General features: G+C 32.6%; 1 protein-coding gene across 2 annotated transcripts in view; it reads left to right on the forward strand.

The window, feature by feature from the left end:
- The window catches only part of Hr3 (nuclear hormone receptor 3 ROR-beta), a 111600-nt gene extending 89483 nt beyond the window's left edge, over nucleotides 1-22117 (forward strand). For both annotated transcript variants that reach the window (XM_017610946.1, XM_017611011.1), the window contains exons 2-9: nucleotides 16090-16317; nucleotides 16393-16558; nucleotides 17017-17180; nucleotides 17919-18022; nucleotides 18147-18293; nucleotides 20580-20823; nucleotides 20900-21050; nucleotides 21134-22117. In XM_017610946.1, coding sequence (XP_017466435.1) covers nucleotides 16090-16317; nucleotides 16393-16558; nucleotides 17017-17180; nucleotides 17919-18022; nucleotides 18147-18293; nucleotides 20580-20823; nucleotides 20900-21050; nucleotides 21134-21254 — 1325 coding nt within the window. In that variant the 3' untranslated portion in view covers nucleotides 21255-22117. The remainder of the gene's footprint in view (nucleotides 1-16089; nucleotides 16318-16392; nucleotides 16559-17016; nucleotides 17181-17918; nucleotides 18023-18146; nucleotides 18294-20579; nucleotides 20824-20899; nucleotides 21051-21133) is intronic.
- Nucleotides 22118-24103: the final 1986 nt, after the last annotated feature.

The raw sequence follows: 24103 nt of genomic DNA on the forward strand, positions 1-24103 counted from the left end.
TTTTAGTGGAAGTTTTAACCATCTATAAGCCATTTTTTTCAACAGTGGGTCAAAAAGTCCCATTCTGGTTCGAGTTGATAAGACTATTGCAAAAATTTATTGAGAGCGACATAAATTACCCCAATAACTAAACTTTAAACAATTTTTTTTTCTTTAAATTTAAATAGTACATACGGATCTGTAGAGAATATAGAGATCCGTGTGTGTATGTATGTATATACCTCAGACCTTCTTCTGTTCGCCCATCAATCAGCGCCAGACACTCAACATTTTAATTCAAGTAGGAAGTAACAATATTTAAATTTAAAACTAATTCAATAATGAAATAAATAGAATTATAATAATAGAATAATTGGCATGGCGAATGCCTAACGCTGACGAGTTGAAATGATAAGATTAGTAGCCTCATGGCTCTTTGAAATCTACCTTATGAGAAGTAGCGCCGGCGTTTCCAGACGCGCCGGCGTCGCCGCCGCCGCCGAATATTTTTGACGTTGACCACGCCGCCGCCGCAAAGCCTGTCGGCGTAAACCTCTAATACATACACATATATGTATATGTGTGTGTTATTTTGGTTGTTTACATTGCTTTTTATTGCTCGTTGTTGTCGCATACAAATTTGTAATGGCAAATTCTGTTATTGGAATGCAGTTGCTACAACGAAAACAGCAACAAGAAAAGCGACAACTTTTTCGCCTGCTGTACGCTGCCAAAATAATACGCCAAAATAATAATAACAACAATGAAGCGCAAACAAATGTTCAAAACAAATAAAAATTTTGCAATTTGAATGGCAGACGACTTCTGGGAAGTTTCCTTAATAAAAAACAGATAGCGATTAAAACAAATACATACATACGAATAATAAATGCATTTAAGATAATGCATTTGCACTCATATGTAGGCATGCTTATTTTTACATATGTATGTATTAGGGATGCCAAAATATCAGGAAAATTGGGATCCCGGGATTTCGGGATATTTTTTTGGTATCCCGGTATTGAGTCATAAATTTTATGAATATGAGTAAAAATTCAATATCTGAAAGCCTTTAAACATACCATTAAATAAAACTATTTAAAATTTACGATAAACTGATTATAAAACTCATATATCGCTAGCTTAGAGTGCAAAGCTGCTAACTTCACTTTTAATGAAAAATCATATTTTGATATAGGAGGCTAGATAAATTAAAACTGCATCGTTTCGAAAAGGGTAAAGGTCCTGGTTTTATGTTTTCTCGTTTACATTCAATGAAAGGAAAATTTGCTAAGGCCAAAAAAAGCTCCGAAAATTCGATAAGGCCAAAAAAGTTCGAAATCTTTTAATAAATATCGAATCCCTCCGATTGGTATGGAGTTTTGCTTTGCTTTAAACAGGCAAAATGTTGTATTCAAAGTTTTGCAAAATACTTGAAGAAAATGGCTATACGAAGTTTTTTCCTCTCCTGTACAATTTTTAAATTGGGACTTAGCAACTTTGCACTCTACGCTAGCGATATTTATTAAATCAGACAAATTTTAAAGTAAAACACTTTTTTAATTTTATTTAAAAAACCATGTGATAGAGGAACGTATACATCACAAATAATAATGTAAATAGCAGGTACTTTTGAAAGTGACGCTTAATCAAAAAAAAACATAAAACAAAAATATACAAAAACAATTTCTCTAAACATGTTTATTCTACTCTATAAAGAAATGACGAATGGAGAAGTTTTTGCCATTTTTTTTCGCAATTTACTAGAAATTTTGAGGGTATATGAGTCAAACGGATCTCAGAATCGGATTCAGCGGGTCGAAATACATGTTGGTAATTGGGTCTGGTTAAAAACACACACCCCTTTTTTGCCGGTGTTGTTATTATTGCACTTAAAATGTTTTCGCAGCAAAGCATTCAAAGCGGAGTCTTCTAAGCTTGACCTGGAGTTTTACATACCAAACCTACTGATAAAAAACATATTTCGGCATCAACACTTTTAGGCTGTACTGTCAAAAGGTAGACATACTCTATAATGACCCCTATCTCCTCCATTACAAAATATTTGAACTTCTTTTACCAGCACGTCGGTAAAATTATAAGTTTTTCGATTTGAGGAAGTTTTGAGTATATTGATCTAAAAAATTATCTAAATTTTCCTTAAAACTCTCTGTTTCGTTTACATTAGCGACGCTATGAGTAAATTCATTGAAATCTTCTTCAAAAAAGGCTCAGACTGCAATTTACAAGTACAGTTTCAAGCTTTTTGTTAATTGCAGTCAAAACGGCATTTTACAAAAATCATACTGCAAAATTCATAAACAAATTCTTACTATCAATTCGATATTTCAAAATTTTCGGGATCCCGGGATTGGCATCCCTAGTATGTATATTTACACATATGTACATACATACATATTTGCTGAATTTATGAATATAAGGCACTCTACAGAAATTTAATTTTGGAATTACTTACTATGAAACTCGAAAATAATTCAGGGCCTATCACGCTATGGTTTTTTAAAAAATCTTTATTAAAATTTTTTTTTGTTTTAAAATAATCAAGCTTATCCCTGAAACCATCGTACACTAGAAAGAAAAACAGATTTCTAGGAAAAAGTGACTTGAAAATCAAAATCTTTCTTGAATCGTTCCCAAAGGCACTGCTTCCGTACAAAAAAAAACAATAAATCATTGCTGAAATTAAAAGAAAGTTTTAAGAAAAAGTTTTCTGAAAATGCAACAATGAATGCTTTCTCGATACAAAACAAGCACCAGAACATTAAATATAAGTATGTATTTATGGGTGCCCATCGAAATTTATATTTTTTTTTAATCAAGACCGCACCCCCTAATTTCCTTCCCTTTTATGAGAAATATTATTGCCTCTTTTTATAGATTTTTCAAAAATTATTTAGAGGTAGCGACTTGTCATTTTAGGTCAGAAAGTACGGTTTTGTGGATTTATTGGTTTTTGAATTACTAGATTTCATTAAACTTTAAAGACCAAACATGTCTTGAAAAGAGGATTTATAGGCCTTTAAAATTATGTACATATAATAATCTCTTGTCAGAGTTGGATTGTTGGGAGTTTTCAGCGGACAAATAAAAACAAAATATTTTTTCTTATTTTTTATGTTTTGACTATCACTTATTTCCACAATACCAAAATATGTAGTACTATCTAAAATTAAATCTATTTTCAAATAAACTGATAGCTCATTTATTGCAATCGCACAAAAATTGTCGAATTTAGGCGACTTTTCTTAAATACGGCCTTGAATCTACATATATTGTGTATTGTAACTTTGAGATTTTTTGAGCAGTGTGGCTAAGAAAATCAAAAATATTTGTTCAAAATTGATATAAACAAGCGCTCTTTAGCAGAAAATTGGTTTTTCAAGAAATTTGGGAAAATGGCGCTAGCACCGCCCACTTATATCATATATGTGTATCTCAAAAACTACTTCACCGATCTCGACCAAATTTCGTATACACATTGTGCTATTCCTCCTTAAGCACCGTCTTGAATATTTTAAAAATGGGAGAAAATCCACGGGCTCCACCAATGTAATTGGAAATTTCCAAAAACTTCAAGCCAGGCTATATTTTAGGGCGAGTAGATGCCAATTCAAGCATATTTCAGATTTATAAGTTTTTGCTAAAAGCAAGGTACAAATCGTTTTTAATACAACGTGTAATATTTCTCCTTCCCACCCACTAGTGAACGGAGGGCCAGTTCACACTATTTTTAAAAGTTCTGTGTTTTTATGCAAAAGTAGATCTTGCACCAGGTTTTTGCTTTGTTGGGCGTGGTAGTTGACCGATTTTTACCATCTTTCAGATTTAGGTCTTCCAACGTTAGGCCCAGCTACAAATCGAATTTCACAGAAATGGGATAACAATTACCATATCCGCCCTCTCGTGTAGTGGGCCGGGCAGTCCGCTAAATTCTACCATTTTTTCATATCTATTCATACCTAGGCAAAAGTACATACTCTACGTTAAAAAATGTTAGCAAAATTGGAGCACAATTTTATATGGGGCTCTACCACTGTGCGGCGTAAAAAAAACAAGAGCGTTTGCACTAAGTGGTTTGACTTTCGTTCGACCTTGATTCAGGCGTAGTGGGGTCATAAGGATGCCGGGATCGTGATCAGCGACCTAAATAAACTTGTAAGTTAGCTCAGAGATAATCCACTTCGATTAACCCTTGTCATATAGCTCAAATCAACTGATTATCATGACGAAATCAGCATTAGATAAAAAATTAGCTGATAGAGCACTTTTGAGGTATCGCAAGTCCAAGCGCATCGCGAATAGCGAAGGAAATTATAAAATCTGATAATTATTAATATTCGAAATTTTTATAAGTGCTTATATCTTTTACAATTTCAATCGAGCTTTGATCTACAAGTGTTTATTTTCTTGCCAAAAACTTATACTCCGACGTCCAAAAGAAATCGTAAACAAACCTGTTCCTTTAAGGCGTAATTTCTACCTAAGAGTTGTATACCTTTTGATAGAAAATTGAATTTTATTAAAAGAACTTTGAAATCGGATAACTTACTTACAGAGATAACTTCAGTTTAGTGAACTAACTTTTTTAGATTCCCGAAAAATGGAATATTGGCTTGAAAAGTCTTCTACTTTCTTTTTAAAAAGTGGCATCTAACTCCGTTGCTTTTAGGAGGTACTAAAACTAAAATTTGTATTTAAGGTGCATTTTAATATATCCTACCAAAATCTTTGAAAATGCAGTTTCGAAAAAGTGTTCGTTAGGACCTTTGTGATTTAAGGCAACGATGTACTGATGAAATTCTGCCTGGCACCGAAAGCGTTAGCTAAAATTTAAATGTTTTAGAAAGAACTACCGGTCTCCGGTAACCCGACAACTGCACAGTGGTGCCACACTGAAATTTACTGTTCAAAATAGTTCAGAACCTTCGTTTTTACCCGAATTGATATATATCTTTTTTAATGAAAGTTTTTGAGATTTAGAAGAGACTTTGCGCGCCAGATTTTCAAATTTTTCATTTTACAATTTTTTCGTTTTGGGAGAACCCTATAAATGTCTGAACTACTTTTTATTATGTAATATTCTAGGAAGAAGCAGAATCGATTTTCTTCAAAAATTTTAAAACTTCTGCACTTTGCACTAACAATTTTTATATAAAAGTAAAATAAATAAACAAGAAATATCAAATCGGTTCAAAACTGAAGGCTCTGAAGTATTTTGAACAATAAATTCCAAACTGGCTCCACTGTGAGTCGGTTTGTAATTAGAGCATTCAAAGAAGCCGGTGCCCGGCAACATACATTTTATGCCGCCAACCTGCTGCCGGGTGACCGGAAAAAGGGACCGTGTGTAACGGCACTTATTATTTTCCATATACTTGCTAGTCTTACGAAATTGGTTAAGGGTTTTGTGTTTTTTTATCATAAATATTTTAACAGCCAGGAGGAGTCTTTATGTATTAAAGGCCCGCTATCATGTCTGATATATAGTCGTTTAACATAGGTAAATAGCTGTGATCAACGAAAAGGGATTAAATGTTAATATATTCCAGGTCACAGGCCATTGACCGCCCGAATTCTTTATGAACCAGGTTTGGATCTTAATGGCTTAAAATACCAGTGGTTAGTTCCAAAAAAGCGTTTGGTAAAATACACGAACATATCTATGTATGAAATTTAACTTTTACAAAAACTTGTGTTGAAAGGAAAATTCCTATAGTCTGTTGGTTGATGCTCTCTATTTTACGTGGGACTAACTTCTTAACTGTAATTTGCATAGAGGGGATCTCAGCTTCCAGGAGTTTTTGGAGGTTTTAGCAATTGTTCTTGGTTTGAATTTTCAATTAATCATAAATAGACTAAAGCCAGAACAACGGCTGCTAAGTGTGTAAATTTATTTCGAAAATGTGCATAGACGTCATACGCTGCACACCAGAGAAACAAATTCAGTTATATAGCTTAGTAAAGCATTCTCTTTATATACACTTGTACATAAAAAGCTTGGCATAAGATCTTATAAGATATTTTATATCTACTGTAGTCAACCCACAGAACTATTTTTTCGCCAATATGCAATTTAAAAAAATATTACTTATTTCAAAATCGTATGTAAACTGTTTGATCACAACTTAATTTCACCTTACACATATATATCTGCATTCATACAAGTATAAGTAGTATTTTATAAAAATTTATTAAACATAGTCTCTTACTTACATATATTTACTCATTGTTTTTATTTTTAATTATTATTGATTAAGTATAATTGCTTGGCATTCATTGGCGCACGTCACATAAAAATTGCATGTTCAAATATTGCACAAAAATCGAAAACGAAAAACTACTTAGGAAAACCCAAAGTAATAATGAGACAAAATTTTATTGAATTGCATTTTTATATCTTTTTTGCTTTGTTATTTACTTTGCGGCGCGTTGTCACAGGTGGGAAGCGGTTAAATTTGTCAATTGCATTGCATTAATGCATACAAATGCACGCACGCATAAAAGCGCAAACACACGCAGACAAATGCTCAGGCATGAAAAGCTGCGAGTCGTAATGCATTAATTTATGTTTATTTGCTTTTTTATACGTATAGTAGTTTTTTCAAATTTTGGTTGGTTTTCGTAGACATTTTTTTAAGTTTATTGTTTAACTTCACTTTACATTTATTTTCTGTTGTTGTTAATGCGAGAAGGTGACTCGCAGTCCATTCAGCCAGCACCGCCTCCTCCTACGTTCGCCTTCGTTTCCTTTCCCACTATGTATGTATGTAGTATGTAAGTATATGCATACGTATGTTTGTATATGCAAACTGCAAGCCACGCCAACGAGATAAGCATTCGGTAGCAAAAAAGAATCATACAGACACACTTATGAATTCACATAACTACATACATACATAAATACAGTGGCGAAAATATAATAGGGAAGATACATTTTATCATTCTTTGGCTATTTGCCTTTGATTTATTTAATGTTTATTATTTTTTATGAAAATGTAGCTCGTTATCTAACAAAAAAATTGTACGTCTAAATTTCAGTTTTTGCACAAAAAATTGGAAAATTCGACAAAGTTTCATCGAAATTTTGAACTTTCTAATTAAATGGTCAAAGACTGTATACCCGAAAGAATTCTAAAAAATCTCATTAAAAAGTTTAAAATTTTTATCAACATTTGTTAAAGTTCGCGGAATATTATTTGTAAACGTACTAGAAAGATTGAAATTTTTGTACGTATTTTTTAGATAGTAAGCTATATTTTTATAAAAAAAGGATAAACATTTTCTAAACAAAGAAACATAGCCAAAACTTGCTAAAATGTCTTTTCCTTATTTACGTTTTCGCTATCGTATGTACATATGTGCATATCCACTTGCATGGATTGCATTCTTTTTTCGCATGCATCTGTGAAAGCGCCAGAAATCATTTTTTTTTCTTTCTGTTTGCATATAAATAATAATTATTTACACAATGATTTTTTGGATTGTCAGAAATTAAGAAATCGCATATTTATATTATTTATTTATAGCTGTTAGGGAAATCGCATATGATTCTGCATATGGGCATTAGGCATATGACTTTTTTCCAAAATGAAATATCTATGCATGTGAAGAGGATGAGAAATGATGATAAATCCGAAAAAACACAAAGTTTGTTAAAAATTTCCCGCAGGTATGGCTATCCATTACCAGACCTCTCAGTCTAGTTTTTAGATCTGGAATTTTCTGTCAGAACAGAATCCTTCTGAAATGGATTCAGCAGAAATCGCTAATCTTTCTTGCCTGTATATTTTGCCGGCGGTCTTTCTGTTGCTTGTTCTCACGAAGAGCATGGCCAGCTACTTATGTATTTGAACTAAAAAATATGGTGAAAGTGAAAATTTTGCTTTGTATAAAGAACAAGATTCCGACGCGAAATTGTATATAAATGAAAATTTGAAAAAGATATACTAAAAAGTAAAAATAACCACTCGTGCTCATATGTATACCCCTAGTTGCGTATGTAACGTATACGCCCCTTAGCACCATTCGCAGTTATCTAACACGTTTACGCGGACGCCTTAACTTAAAAGCCATATTATTTAAAAGTAACCAAATATTGGCGTGGAAGATTTTTACACAGAATTCCTTAGGGCACATATGTACATATATATTACTTTCTTCATGTATATAACAATTTTAGAATGAATTTCGAGTAAGCCATTTGTAAAAATGGAATTTTAGTTTCTGAAATCATAGTCATCTTTTACTCAATGTATTCATTCATTTGGTGACTTACTAATTTTATTACACTAGATTCGTTCGCGTTTGGCAAGAAGAAAATTTTCGCCGCTTAATTTTAATATTTTGAAGTATGAAACATTATTAAAATTAAAAAAATCGCAAAATTTCAAATATTCATTCATTGCTTCTGATATAAATATTCTATTTGAAAACTATCCAAAGTTATTAAAAAAAAAAACACAATTATGATTTTTTTCGAGTGAAATTGAAAAAATTAGTAATTTCAGTACTTTTTGCCTAAGTAAAGGCTAAAATTGGTTAATACTCGATTTATTTTTTATTGTACATACTTGTCTGGAACCTCATTGATTGAAATATACATATGCAGGAAGAAGTTTATAGCGTTTTCTTTTTGTCAAGAGAAAGAAGTGATACTAAAAAAACAGCTCGTGAGATTTGCTCATATACACCTGCGTTCATCTAATTAGCACCGAAATCAAAATGATATAGCTTGCAACTAATTTTTAATAAGTTTTTTTTTTTATTTAAATAGTCTATAACAGAAACCACGTAAATAAAAGTTTCAAAGCTTGCACAAATTTCAAAAAACTTAATCAAACCAAAATCAAATCAATTTTTTTTTTTAATTTTCATCAAAATTTTTTTTTTGTCGAGTGTTGCGCAATCTACAAAATCAACGCTAATTTCTAGCGACTTGAAACTTGCATTTTATGAGACTAAAATTTAATGGGCTACAAAATTAGGATATTTTGATGAAATTTTTTGAAAGTTTGATTATTATTTTTTTTTAATTCATGCAAGTTTCAAAGCTTCTATTAATGTGGTTTCTGTGGCTTCTATTAATGTGGTTTCTGTTATAGACTGAATTTTATTTTAAACGACAATTATTAATGTTTAATATTTAATTTAATAAAAATAAATAAATTTATTAAAAATAAATAAATTAACATCAGTTTCAAACAATTTCATTTTGTATTTCAGTACCAATTAGTTGAACATACATATATTAGACTGTACCAGAAAAAGAAATTGTCTTTCATCCTTCAATTTCATGTACATATTATTGCAAAAATCTTTTTGGTGGCACATAGTAGTTGCCAGTTTAAAATTTTCGTCATATTCTCGGCATTTGCACTTGGATCTTAAAATATTAATTATTTGCTAGCGAAGTATTTCGATTATTCCAGTAGAACTATTTAAAAAAAATGTTACTACCCAATGTAGGTGTTACTTAAAGATTATGGTTCGACCAATTTTTTTTTAATTGCCTTGCATAAATATTTAGGCTTATTGGCTTATATTTAGGCTTCTTTTTATTAACTTGCAAAGAGTTACGGTCTAGTGTACATACATATATAGTACATGTTTCAGACAATTTTTAGAAAATACCCGAAATACACAGCAAATTTTATTTTCTTTCAAAAATTGATTGCTTCAGCTTTAAAAGTTCAGAAATTTTACGACACTATAAAACAAGTCGTAAATTATATATGTTGTACATAATTGATTACAGTTAATCAAAATTTCATCAAATATACGGTTTAGCTTAAAGCTTTAGCAAAACAAACTAGTCTTAAAATTCGATTAGGTAGATAAAACAATAAAACTTAAATTATAAGAAAAAATTATTCCTGCACTTTAGACTCAATTACCAAGTTTATCTTTAAGTTATTTTTTATCCAAGCCAAGCAGCTTTTATGTGCGCTTCTAGCATCAAATCGCAATTAAAAGAATATAAAATTGAAATAGAAAAAAAGTGTTGGATAAAAATGCTGCAACGCTTCTAGGCAAGCTACACTATAGCAAAGCGTCAAAGTCGGCGCAGTACGGGCGCACAATCGCCTACCAAACAACACCAAAACAATAACAACAACAACAATATAAAGCTTTTGTGCTGCAATGCAATGCATGAATGAGAGGCAGGACGCCATAATAAATTTAACAAATGCACACACATAAATACTTTCTGATATTTACAAACATTCAAATATTTATATGCATATGCATGCGCTTATATATTTATAAAAAATAAAAATAAAAAATTGCCAAAGAGGCGCGCAACTATCAGCGGCGTTTTTTACGAATGCATCTAAGAGCGAATAAGCTCAAGCAATTTAAGAGTTTCTCTATTTGGTCTATAAGAGTGTAGCGCAGGGCTTTCATCTGCGCGAAAGAGAATTTCGTGATAGAAAGCTTTTTCTTGAGCTTTAAGTTTAGTGTTTTATTCTATTTATTACAACGCTTTTTTTTACATTCATTTCATTTTGCACTGTTTTGAAATATTTATGCGCGCGTCTAGCGGCGTCTTATTCTGTACACTTCTACTATAACATAACAAACAAACAGCAACAACGACAACTGCAACAGTAACAAGAACAAAATCAACACTGTCCAATACAAAACAATACATTTGATTTATAGCACATCCAAAGAAGTAAGTTCATTGACATTTTGAATACTTGTCATTTCACAAATAAACACTAAAAGCACACATTTGTAAATATGCATGCTTGTAGGTATGTAATTAAAATATACGCACACACATACATATGTACATATGTACATATTTAAATATGTCACATACAGACATTAGATTGCTTTCTGTGCGTGACAAGGTGCCGCGCTTCAAAGTGTGCTGAAGTGAGTAATTCCTTTCTATTTTAGCCCAGTGTAGGCGTTGGGTTATGTTTAAGGGCGACAATGGTCGAAAAAATACAAAAGAAAATATTCCGGAAATGCTACTCATATCCTGCATGAGCAGAATTTGCTAGCTGCCTGACCTTTTAACACCAACAAATATATTTCTTTCGTTCACTTTTCCTTTTTCGCTGCTGAGCTAGTCTGGCCACACTACTCGAAATAATAATTCTTAATCATTAATTACGCATTTTTGGTACTTTAATTTACGTATGCGACAAAGTGCTGCGCACCTACTTAATGTCATTTGTTATTTGCTTATTCACGTACATATGTACCTCCGGTCGCCGCCGACATATTAATGGGTATGCGTTTCTGGTGTTTTTTGTTTTCACAACTGTTCCGCAAAAAATAAAAGAAGTTTTTAAAGCTTTGACACAGTTTTTGGGGAATTAAAACTAACAAAGAACAACCTGTGTGACGAAGAAATAAGTGGGGCTTCAGTTGTGCTAAATTTGCCCTAAAAAAAATTAAGCATAGTTGCTGGAATTCTATTTTTTCTATGCTGTTTTTCAACTCAAACCGCTGATAAAATCAATTGCGTTAGTTGAGTATCATTGTAGTAACGCTATTTTTCTCAATTTTGTACAGTCATGCCATAAGTTGTATTATTATGCCACACTAGCGCTGCGACCTAGCTAGCTATGTAGATCTATGTATGTATTATGCTGAGCTTTAGGAAGTCACTCCAAGCGTTGGGTATTTGGATGGAGTTATGTTCCGGATTCTGAATGGAGACGAGATTTTTTTACGAGTATAAGTCGAACAGAGTAATTCTGGCTAAGATATGTAGTTGAAAAATAGTTTGAAAGATTTTGTTTATTCTAGCACGAAAGTTTTACAAAATAAAGTTACCATCCCAATCAAAGCACTGGCATGCGATTGGAGAGATCCGACGTTCGAATGCACGTTTTTTTTTAAATTCATTTTATTTTAAATCTAGATTTTGTTGTTTTACAAAGAAAAGTATTTTTTCTCATTTAAATTTTAGAAATTAATTTTATTTAGTTCTTTTTAATTTTTAGATTATATTTTTTTAAAAAATGTATGAAACTTTGAATAGTTTATTTATTTATTACATGCTGTACATAAAACTTGCATGAATGTATTTTAAACAGCATATTATCTGAAGCGAATTTTCAGTACTTTCTGGTGATATATCTTTAGAAGTACCGGTGTGGACCGGACCAAGCTAATAGTTCTGAAGATGCCTTCAGACTAAAGGCAAAATATCGACTAAAATAAAAGTAAACAAAGCAGAAAAACGTGCAATATTTTATTTATAACTAGTGAACCTGCATGGCGTTAAAACGCCCAAAATTGAATTTCAAAAACTTAAAAGATATTTCAAATGTTAGTCAGACTTATAAGAGATCCGAGTGACACATTTCAACAAAATAGTGCATGTTTTTCATTTAATCGAATTTGAAATCACCCTATACCGATGAAAAAATATCTTAATTAAAAAAATAAAACTGTATCACACATGCTAAAATCTTCTTAAATCTCTTTCGTCTGACATTGTGATACACATGTATTTCAATAAACTGATAAACCAATCCGAATTTGAATGTTTGAACAAATGGCAACCATAAAGGTCAGGAATAAATCCCTTTCAAACCCATTTCGATTTACACCCATCTTTTTAAAATTCATCCACCTTACTGAATAATTTGAATCAGGGGCGGATCCAGCGGGGGGTTTTGGGGGTTAAACTACGTGTCAGTCAGTGGCGGACCCACGGGGGGTGTTTTAATACATAGACGCCATATTATACATACATATGCGCCATATTAAAACACACCCCATGCGTCCGCCACTGACTGACACGTAGTTTAACACCCAAAACACCCGCTGGATCCGACACTGATTTGAATGTAACTTTTTAAACACGTGGCAACTCTCTTCAAACATACAAAATGCTCAACTAAAGATTTCTTAAAACTCTTTCGTTTGACTACGGTGTTTTTATATTCCATATACTTTTTGAGTAACTTAATTAAGTTAGATCTTTCAAACAGGTGGCAGCCCTAACTTAAGAAACGAAGCTTTTCAAAACCATTTCGATTGATACCCATTTTGTAATGATTGATTTATATTTTTAAATAATTGTAATGTCATTTTTTAAAATGTGGCAACTTTTTTAAAAAAATAAAACTTTATTGCATATCTGCAGTCCAAGCCTTTTAATTTGAGACCTCATTTTGGAAAATCAAACGAACGGTGCGGTTGTGATGGCATTGCTTATTAAATAATTTATATTCAATTTTTCTACAAGTGGCAACTCTGTTCTTAAAAATATAACCAGTTTGCACATCTGCAGGCGAAGCGCTTTAATTTGACACCCCATTTTTGAAAATCGACTGAACGAATCCTGAACGAAAAATCCCTTCGCGTATTATATGTATAGATGGGATGCACATCCTTCAATTCAAATCAAGTTTTTCTTGTTTCTGTGACTGACAGAAAAGCCAACCTTAAAAGTTTATGGAAGATTTTTTTTCGAACTTTTGTGCCACCGCATAGTGGTCGGAATCGAGTATCTATCCGGTACAAAACTGTTTTAATAGATTGGCGTTGATGGATTTGTACACCAATTCGTGTCTACTAGTTTATGGGGCCACTGATTACAACTCTTCGGTCAAGTTTCAAAAATCCAATATTTCGGAAAAATTTTTTAAAATAAAAATATGTAATTTAAAAAAATTTATGGAATTCACTCGAAACTGGTTACCCGGGGGTTTTTGTTAGTATTTCGGAGTTTTCATGGTGGCTGATTACTAATCTGATAGCAGGTTTCAAAAATCCAATATGGCGGATCTAATATGGCAGACAAATTAAACAAAATGTATTGATTTCGTTCGAAATTTGTTACTCTGGGGCTTCTGAAAAGTGAAAATAATTGTATGGGTGTCGCAAAAGAGTATGTTTAACATTAAAGCCAACACTTCACAGAATAAGAGGTAATGAATTTCGAGTCGAAATTCAGCGGAACCTTTTTAGTTTTTTTGCTGAGATCGCGTGTTCTATACTGACTTGTGTCGCTGGCACTTGATGTACAATACATGCCTGATCTCTTAGTCGGGGATATATACATTTTTTACTCTCCCAGTAATCCATAAGGTCCGTATCAACATCAATGCGCTTCTCCTTATAGGTGCCTATTTCCATAAATGCATTTCGAACGTAATCTTCGGAAAAAGTGAAAGACAAGTTTAAACTTTTACATTTGACTGAAAAAAGAAAAGGCAATTTTTAACTTTTATTTGTGACCGAAAAAAACAACAGTCATATTTTAACTTTCATTTTTGACCGAAAAAGAAAAAGTCATATTTTATCTTTTATTTTTGACCGAAAAGATATGTCAATTGGTAACTTTTATTTTTGACTGAAAACATAACGGTAAAAAAATAACGATTATTTTTTAACTTTAACTTGATAAAAAGCATAACCGTTACGGTCCCTGAACAAAGCGATTGCTTTTTCTTAAAATTGCATACCTTTTACTTCAATTTTGTTTGAATAAATCGAGTAAAGTGTAAGAAATTTTAAGAAAAAACAATTGCTTATATTTTATTCATACGGCCCATTATTATCGGTGTTAATGCTGGCTCCCAAGTAAACGAAATTCTCTACTTTCTCGAAATTATAACTGTCAACAGTGACGTGGGTGCCAAGACGCGAATGTGCTCACTGTTTGTGTTTGATGACAGGAGATACTTCGACTTGTCTTCGTTTACCACGAGACCCATTCGCTTTGCGTCCTTATCCAACTTGGAAAAGGCAGAACAGACTTCGTGGTTTTTGTTACTGATGATGTTGATGTCATCGGCATAAGCGAGCAATTGCACGCTCTAAGGGTAGCAATGGTTATGGTGGCAACTTTAACGGTGGTATATTTACTTTGATGCCTTGTGCCTCCAAATGACTTAACTTGACGATTTTTAGCAACAACTGGACTCCCGCGCCTCTTGGCGTTTTAAGTTGTGGACCTCGTTGAGGAGGAGATCACTCACAAACACACGTAGCGAAAAATTATATATGTGTTTACGGATAGGTAAAATTTTCAGTATGTTTGGAAGGCGCCACGCCCCTTTTTTGAATAGCCCCAACTTTTCTCCATGAGGATGGGATTGATAGCATATCAAGTTCCAGGACTCTACCACAAATACTTCCAGAGATATGCTGTATGAAAAATTCGATTTGTATATAACGAGATTATTAACAGCCTATAACCAAAAGGTGTCCAAAATTTCAAAAAAAAAAAGAAGCGAGATCACGTCTTCTCTTCATATAATTGGTATAGATGATAAATACACGTAAATATCCTATAACCGATTGCGGCAACTTAAACCCCCTTTCCAACTATGTATATCTATAATACTTATACCGAATTTCAAGCAAATCGGACCATATGTACAATTTTTTCGAATAGATCAGTCCCTGGTCCACCTATCAGAAAAAGAATCCTATAAGTATGTTAAGACGGACAATAAGCAAATCATAAATACAATTTTTCCAAATAGATCGGTCCCTGGTCCACTTACCGAAAAAAGGGATTTTATATGTTAATCTAGGCAAAAACCTACCTACGTACCAAATCAGACCATAAATAACATTTTTTTTAATAGATCGGTCTCTGGTGCAGTTACTGGAAAAAAGTATCTTATATGCTAATCTAGGCAAAAACCTACCTACGTACCAAATTTCAATACAAATCAGACCATAAATAAGACTTTTCCGAATAGATCGGCCCCTGATCCACCTACCGGAAAAAAGTAAATTTTTTTCGCCCTTGACATGGTGGTTGCTGAAAGCTATTTATATACAACATTTCAAGAAAATCGGACCAGCCGTTCGCGAGATTACCTGTTACAAAAAAAGGTACTTGTATTATATAATTATTGTACCTAGAAGATATGTTGGCCAATCAGTCATGCTGTAATTAAATAACGTTATGGGTGGGTGTTGTATTAACGGCCCACTTTAAGCATTTCTCGGTACATACTAAATCTTTACCAGAAAGCTTGCTAAGGTTCTAGCTGAACATTTGAAATATTTCTATCACTTTTCTGTGCAAAAATTTTATTTTTTTTTCATTCGTACGAAAACAATAGATTAATTATTTCTTATTTTTCTTTCTCGTTTCAGCTCAAATTGAAATAATTCCATGCAAAGTCTGTGGTGACAAGTCATCTGGCGTACACTATGGCGTTATAACATGTGAAGGCTGTAAAGGTTTTTTTCGCCGGTCACAAAGTTCAGTGGTGAATTATCAGTGCCCTCGCAATAAACAATGTGTTGTCGACCGTGTTAATCGTAATCGGTGTCAATACTGTAGACTGCAAAAGTGCCTAAAATTGGGAATGAGTCGTGATGGTGAGTGTGTGAATTAATCTTATACTGCAAGACTTTATATTTCATTAAGCAATTTTCTTTTTTACAATTATACAGCTGTAAAATTCGGTAGAATGTCGAAGAAACAGCGTGAAAAAGTGGAAGAGGAGGTGAACTTTCATAAGGCGCAGTTGCAGGCAAATAGGGATGCGGCGCCGGATAGTTCAGTGTTTGATACGCAAACGCCATCGAGTAGTGATCAACTGCATCATAATTATAATGGGTATATTATTTTTGTTTTTATCTTTTTCCTTGTTATATTTCAGTTTACATACATTTAACAAAGTTACTGTATCTTTTACAACTACTCTTATTTTTATCATCATATTCATATTTACGTTTATCAATATTATCTTTGTATTTATCTTTATCTTTATCTTTATCTTTATCTTTATCTTTATCTTTATCTTTATCTTTATCTTTATCTTTATCTTTATCTTTATCTTTATCTTTATCTTTGTCTTAACCTTTATCCATATCTTTATCTTTAACTATATTTTTACCTTTGTCTGTCTGTATTTTTAACTTTATCTTTATGTTTGTCTTTGTTTTTAACTTTATGTTAATCCTTTTTCATCTATCTTTATCTTTCAACTTTGCATTTTGTTTATCTTGGTTTTCAACTTTTTCTCTTTCCATACAAAAATGAATTATCATCCCATTTTCCGCTACTATTTCCAGCTATGGCTACTCAAGCAATGAAGTGAGCTATGGCAGTCCCTACGGCTATTCGACATCGGTGACACCGCAACAGACGATGGCCTACGATATATCAGCGGATTACGTCGACAGCACCACGTACGAGCCGCGTGGCACGATAATGGATCCGGACTACGTCAGTCATGGTAGGAGACAAAAATCACAAAAACCCGTGCCAATGCGCATTTCCATAGACGAATCAGCATTTAATACTCGTATAACCACTTACCACACGCATTACCACTACTACTACTATTTACTACTACTACTCGTACTACTCATCTTAGCCATCATTGTGAAGTTATCCAGTTCAGTTACAAGTTCATGCCGTGAGCCCATCGCGTTTTCAAGTTGTACAGTTTTTGTCAATTCTATTTATTATCGAATCAAAACTTTTATCGTTTTTTTGCTATAATTTCTTTTTTGTCAGCGCCTAGGTTTTGAAGTGAGTGTGTGTGAGATGTAAGTAACTCCGGTGCAGCACTGCACTATGCGCCCATGGACAGTAAATACCTACAAACAATAACTACTTCATTTTGTTTTTGGTTATTTTTAAAACTTAAATTTGTATATTAAATAGCTGGGTGGTGAAGCGTAGGTGGACGCGTAGTCAAAATTTCAAAATTTCATACCAAATTAGGTGACACTCATTTTTCACAACTCATTGGCATACATTCATTATTAGTTATGGGGGTCGCATATTACTTATATGGGGTTAAAAATATACATACATATTTATATTGTAAAATGTTTCGTAATATCGCTGCATCAAATATTCGCTGTTGTCTACAAAAAAAAAACTTAAAAAAAAAATCTCAAAATTCTGGTAAATATTTTGATTGTATATTCCTTGTCAAATTGCTTCTCCTCCCCTCACCAACCAGCTGATGGCGACATCAACGATGTTCTTATCAAAACCTTAGCCGAGGCACACGCAAACACAAGCACCAAACTCGAAGCCGTGCACGATATGTTTCGGAAGTCTCAGGTAAAACCGATGATATATGCACTCAGTCAGCCGTCGGAGTTGAACTCCTACTAATTGAAAAATACTTTTGTTTCTTTGTTTTTTGTTATATGTGTCTTATTATCATTTCGATTACGCTCATAAGGATATTTCGAGGATACTTTACTACAAGAATCTGGGCCAAGAGGAACTGTGGTTGGACTGCGCTGAAAAGCTAACACAAATGATACAAAACATAATCGAATTTGCGAAGCTGATACCCGGATTTATGCGTTTAAGTCAGGATGATCAGGTAAGAAAAATGCGTGTTATATACATACATACATACATATATAATAACAAGTGTTGAAATGTGTTTGATTTAGGAGAAAAAATTTTATATATTGATCTTGGTGATGTGAATGCGAGGCAATAAATTTTACACACACAAAAAAACAATGTATGTATTTGCGAAAATACCGGCAAAATATAGGAAAACTGCGTTTTCATTTTTTCTCTTTGCCGTCAGGATTTTTTTAAAGACTATGGAATTTCAAAAAATTGACTAATTCAATAAATCATATAAAAAATTCAGTGCAATTACAAGTACAGTCAATCTGGCTCTAAAAAAAAATTTCCACACAGAATAAAAATGGTAACATGCTGTTCAGAAAACTATTTTAATCAAAATAAGAAAAGATTTTATTTCTCAATTTGACAGTAAATATTCTTATTTATAAATGTAAAAGTAGAAATATGCAAGGAGTGGTCGCAATTTGTTGAAACTTTACTCCTACAAGGACTACTTCGCAGTGATTTCAAAAATGAAATCGGTACCGGATACCAATTTTGAAAAACCCGGATTAAAAATTTTGAGAAAAGTGGAGTGATCACGCCCTTTTCTTTTATTATGGTTATTTTAAAATTGAAATCACTTTTTTGCACCGGTTACTAACTTTGAAAAATCCGAAATTCGAATACCGGTTACCAATTTCTTAAAAAGCGGAGTGCTCCCAGCCATCTTTTAACTGAAAACAGTTATATTTTGCATGAAGATTTCTCTTTATATTAGCTTGGTAATTATTGAGACACCGCAGTTTCCATTTTTTTTTTTAACTACTATATTATGCGAAGTGGGCGTGGTTATGAATCGAATTCGAAATTTTTCCAACACTTTTCGTAGTAATACCATAGACCATACCTTCATTAATGTTATGAAGAGATTCGTTGCATGATTTTTGAGATTTAAAGAATCCATTAATAGTGGGTGTGGCGAATTACCAATTGTTAATTATTTAATGTGAATAGGCCATAAGAATATTTGTTTAATAACTTGTTAAATTCATTTTTTCTCTTTACACGTTTAAAAAGTGGACCACTCGGCATTTTACGAAATCGGTAATCGCTACTAAAAATTTGGATATTTCAAAATTGGTAACCGGTACAAAAAATCTACTTCATTTTTGAAATAACCATAATAAAATTCAAAAATTTTTAGCTGCATGAGGACGAATAAATATTGAAAATGTGCTTTTAAAATTGTATCATTGAATATCCTTAAAATTTTGCAATATTTATTTTTGAAAAAAAGTATATTCTCGAATTTCGTCTCTTTAACTTTACTAACTTGAAAAAATATAAAAAGAATTAAAAAAAAACATCTGAAGTATGTACCCTTTGACTTGGTACCCATATTTTTATTATACATAACTCTTTAAAAAAATATTCGGCGTGAAAATCTAAAACCACAATTTTACTGTATATGGCCCCTAGTTTCGTTAGCATATTGACTGTTTTGTGTATTTTGAAATGTTTAGGATTTTATCGCACGGTGCTACGTGCAATGCGATTTGATGTTATGTGCCGCGATGTTGTGATCTAAGGAAAATTAATTAGGAATCATATCTTGAGTTGAATAGGGAGGGGTGCATTTATGTATATAACTTTCGATGTGATATGATGTAATCTGAATCGATGTAGCTTCATTTGATGTGATGTGTTTTTATGTGATTTGATGTGATGTGCTGCAATGGAGGTGGTGTGTTAAGATGTGACGTTAGGTACATGACGTCATGTTATTTGCATAAAGTTGTGCGATGTAATGCGATACAATCTAGCCTGGTTTAATGTGATATGGAGGATGTGATGGGATGAATGAGATTTTAACTGATGTGATGTACCGGACATTAATTGTGCGATGCGATAATTTCAAAATAAGAATCAATGTAATGTGAATTGGGAGTCTGTGAATGTGATGCGATCTTGTATTATGCGTTGCCGGGTTAAGTGATCTGACCTAGTCGAATGCTTTGTATTTATACTCTAGATATTCACCACGGCGTCGTAAGTGTCGCGTTGTTGTATGTAGTAAAAGCTCAAATAAATGTTAAGTGGATTTGAAACTACAACAAACTGTTTTTTTTAACACTATGAATATTCATAATATGACTTTTATGTTACGTTTCGAACCCCCTTAATATATTTTTAGCCGCTGAAAGTTTACGAAATGAAAAAATGCGACACATACGACACCACCCCAATGGTTCATCGCTTACATTTTACAAATACTTATCTTGCAAATCTTTTTATGCACTTACAGATTCTGCTACTGAAAACTGGATCATTCGAACTAGCCATCGTGCGTATGTCGCGATTGCTTGATCTCTCCCAGAATGCGGTACTCTATGGTGACGTGATGCTGCCACAGGAAGCATTCTACACATCCGATTCGGACGAGATGCGTCTGGTATCGCGAATCTTTCAAACGGCTAAATCGATAGCTGAACTGAAACTGACTGAAACAGAGTTGGCACTTTATCAAAGTTTAGTGCTACTTTGGCCAGGTAAAACAATACGTAAATGCTCAAATTAATTTACTGTTGCTATAAATTCTAACGGTTTTGCCTTTAATTATTACAGAGCGAAATGGCGTACGCGGGAATACAGAAATCCAGAGGCTTTTCAATTTAAGCATGAATGCAATAAGACAGGAGCTTGAAGCGAACCATGCGCCCTTAAAGGGCGATGTTACTGTTTTGGATACATTGTTAAACAATATACCGAATTTCCGGTAAGTGCGCGAATCTCTGCTCATTTATATGAGTACAAATAGTTTGGAAATTTCCTTTGATTTATATTTATTTGTTTTTACAGCGATATATCCATAATGCATATGGAAGCACTGAGCAAATTTAAGCAACAACATCCGAATGTCGTCTTTCCGGCGCTATACAAAGAACTGTTCTCAATAGATTCGCCACAGGATCTCACATAACATCAAGAAAATTATGTGGAGACTACCAACGCAATCGATGCGCCGGACACGTTGGATGCGTTGACGTAGAAGAAAAAAAGTTGCGTAGATGAAAAGGGCGATGGCAAGTAATACAAGCATTGCATGCAATTGGTGGCTGCTGCAATAAAAATATACATACATACATATGTTGTGAATGCGTGTGCGTACAATTAGTAGTTGCGCGAAAACAACAACAACCAAAACTGTGCAAACAGTAACAACAATAGGAGAAACGTTTCCCATAAAAACAGCAATTTATATGCAGAAGATCCTAAAGCAGCCAGTCAAATAAGCAGCAGGCGTCCGAATTTCTTTTTTTTTTCGGAAGTTAAAGTAACAAACAAAAAGTTTATTCTCAGTTCATTCACTATTTAATAGAAAAAAAAGCAGGAAAAACAACACTGTACTAAAAACCATAAAAATAGTAGATCGTAAAAAGAACAAAATTAAACATTTATAATATTCATTAATTTCAAGCCACATTACAGAGAATAACAAAAGCAAACAGCAAAGAAAACAAAAAAACAAAAATTAAGCAGCAAATTAAGTTTAAGAATATTTATACAGAATTTAAAATAGAAGCAGAAAATTATATACTAGTTATATAGACAAACCAAACCAGAAACAGGCCGAATGCACACACACACACACTAACACATGTACACAAAAACACTTCAGCAAAGCACTAGACAACCACAATAAGCGTCGATAAACATACATACATACATACACAGTATATGCACACGAAAAATCCAATATAAAACAGCATAAAACCGCAATAACTGCATTACGTTATATCATAATGTTAAACACAGCAAAAAAAATAACTAAACAAACATAACTAAAAATATTACAAAATTCATACTAAGTAAATACGCGCAGCAGAAACGCAGGAGAAAAATACATTAAAACAGCATTTAAGCCAAGAAAATAGGCAAAGAATTAAGTAAGACAAACTCAAAAACTACGCATACGCCTACATTGTACTACCACTTATAGTCAAACACACACATGCATATACATACATACATGCGCCCAGAAACAATAACCAAGAACTAAACTCCGAAATACGGTAATATACAATGCAGAATTTAAAAATCGTTGCCAATCTCACGCAAACTCATCCTCTAATAAAACTTCTAAAAACAACTACATACACAAGTACTATAACTAGATGCCTGGCGCAATCGAGGAGCAGTTAGAAATCGATTTACATACTTAGTTCATTTTGAACCCAGCACAAATTTTTATCTTTCAAAAGCAAACAAGCGAAAAAATACGATTTTTAAATAAAAAAAAAATATATATATTAAAAAAATCCTGCGAATATTATTGAAAAGACTTTGCAAAACAAACATGCACACGTAAACACACACACACACACACATAAACGCGTAATTTAATGCGCTCCCTCCCAAAGACTCCGTGGTTGTATCGAGCGAAAGTAAAGGTGAAGAATTGTTGGAAGAGACTTATTAGAGATGTAGTACTTATGTATGTACACTTGTGCAAGGAACTACATACATACATATTTACGCTATGAGTGCAAATTGAAAATCATTTGAGCGCCTTCGCCTCAATTTCAAAGGCGTAAGCTATTTTTAGGCGCAATTTTTCAATGCATTAAAGGTAATTTAGTCAATTTTTGTGGCAAAAATTATTTATGACCAAACAAGTAGATTATTTAAAAAAAAAAACTTCAAATTTTTATTGATAAGCATGTAATTTCTCACATTTGTTGCATAAAAATATTAACCCTTGACGACCGAGAGGCCTAAAGGGGTCTCTTATTTGTAATGTTATTGAAAAAGTTTGAGTGCTTTTTTTAACAGTTATAACAATTATTTATACAGAAACATATTGCCCAATTATATTAATCATTATTGTTATTCAGCTTTGTACCACGATCTTCTTTTTTTTTGGAAAAATTTGAATTAAAAACCTGAAAGGTCTGATTTTTTAACAAATTTGTTTGAAAAGTTAAAACGACCAGCCTTTGTGGCAACAAATTTGTAAACAGTCTTTTGTTTCTGCTCTTTATTGAGTTCTCTGCTCCAAATGGTAAATATGAAAATACATACTTCACTACTCAAGGTATCAAGAACACCTACACAAGCTCTTAATATTAAATTGGCGAATTAAACTCAAAACTCTTATTTTTTATACAGTTTGGCCAAATACGGGTCAACAATTTAAAACCCTTTTCAAATTTAATTTTTAAGAAAACAATAGTAATTACTTAAAGGTTATGTCAGAAGTGCATACGAATTTTTCCCCCAAAAAATTAAAAAAAAAAATACCAGTTATATAAAAACATGTTTACTTTTTTTGTTTTCTATATTTATTTATACTTTTATTAAATTAAATATGATTGTTCGGAAATAGCTAAAAAATACAAAACACAAAATCGTTTCCAGGCTTTTGTTTTTTTACAGAATCTTAATTTGATGTGAAATTTTCTGTTTCAAATACCAAGGAAAAATTACTTTGTTTTGCCACCAAAACTGATAAAATTACCTTTAGTAGTATTTAACTTTTGTTATAACTGAATGCTTTCTTTATTTTTTGTTTGTTTTGTTATTGTTCATTTTAAGCGTTGTTTCTGTTATATGTTACTCTGCTAATTTTATACGAGTATGTATGCATGTTTAGATTTCTGCTTAATTTCAAAATGCTAGATATATTTTAAAATTAAATGTTAATGAAAATCAGCACACATAATTTTCGTATTGTTCACAAGCTGGAATGTGCTTGGGTGTTGGGCAAAACGTTGTGCAAAATGCAGTGCACAACGCAAAGGGATTTCAATGTTTTTGTTAGTATTTAAT

The sequence above is a fragment of the Rhagoletis zephyria genome, unplaced genomic scaffold (genome assembly GCF_001687245.7).
Source record: "Rhagoletis zephyria isolate East Lansing unplaced genomic scaffold, Rhagoletis_zephyria_1.1 Rzeph_scaffold_00001, whole genome shotgun sequence".
NCBI lineage: Eukaryota > Metazoa > Arthropoda > Insecta > Diptera > Tephritidae > Rhagoletis > Rhagoletis zephyria.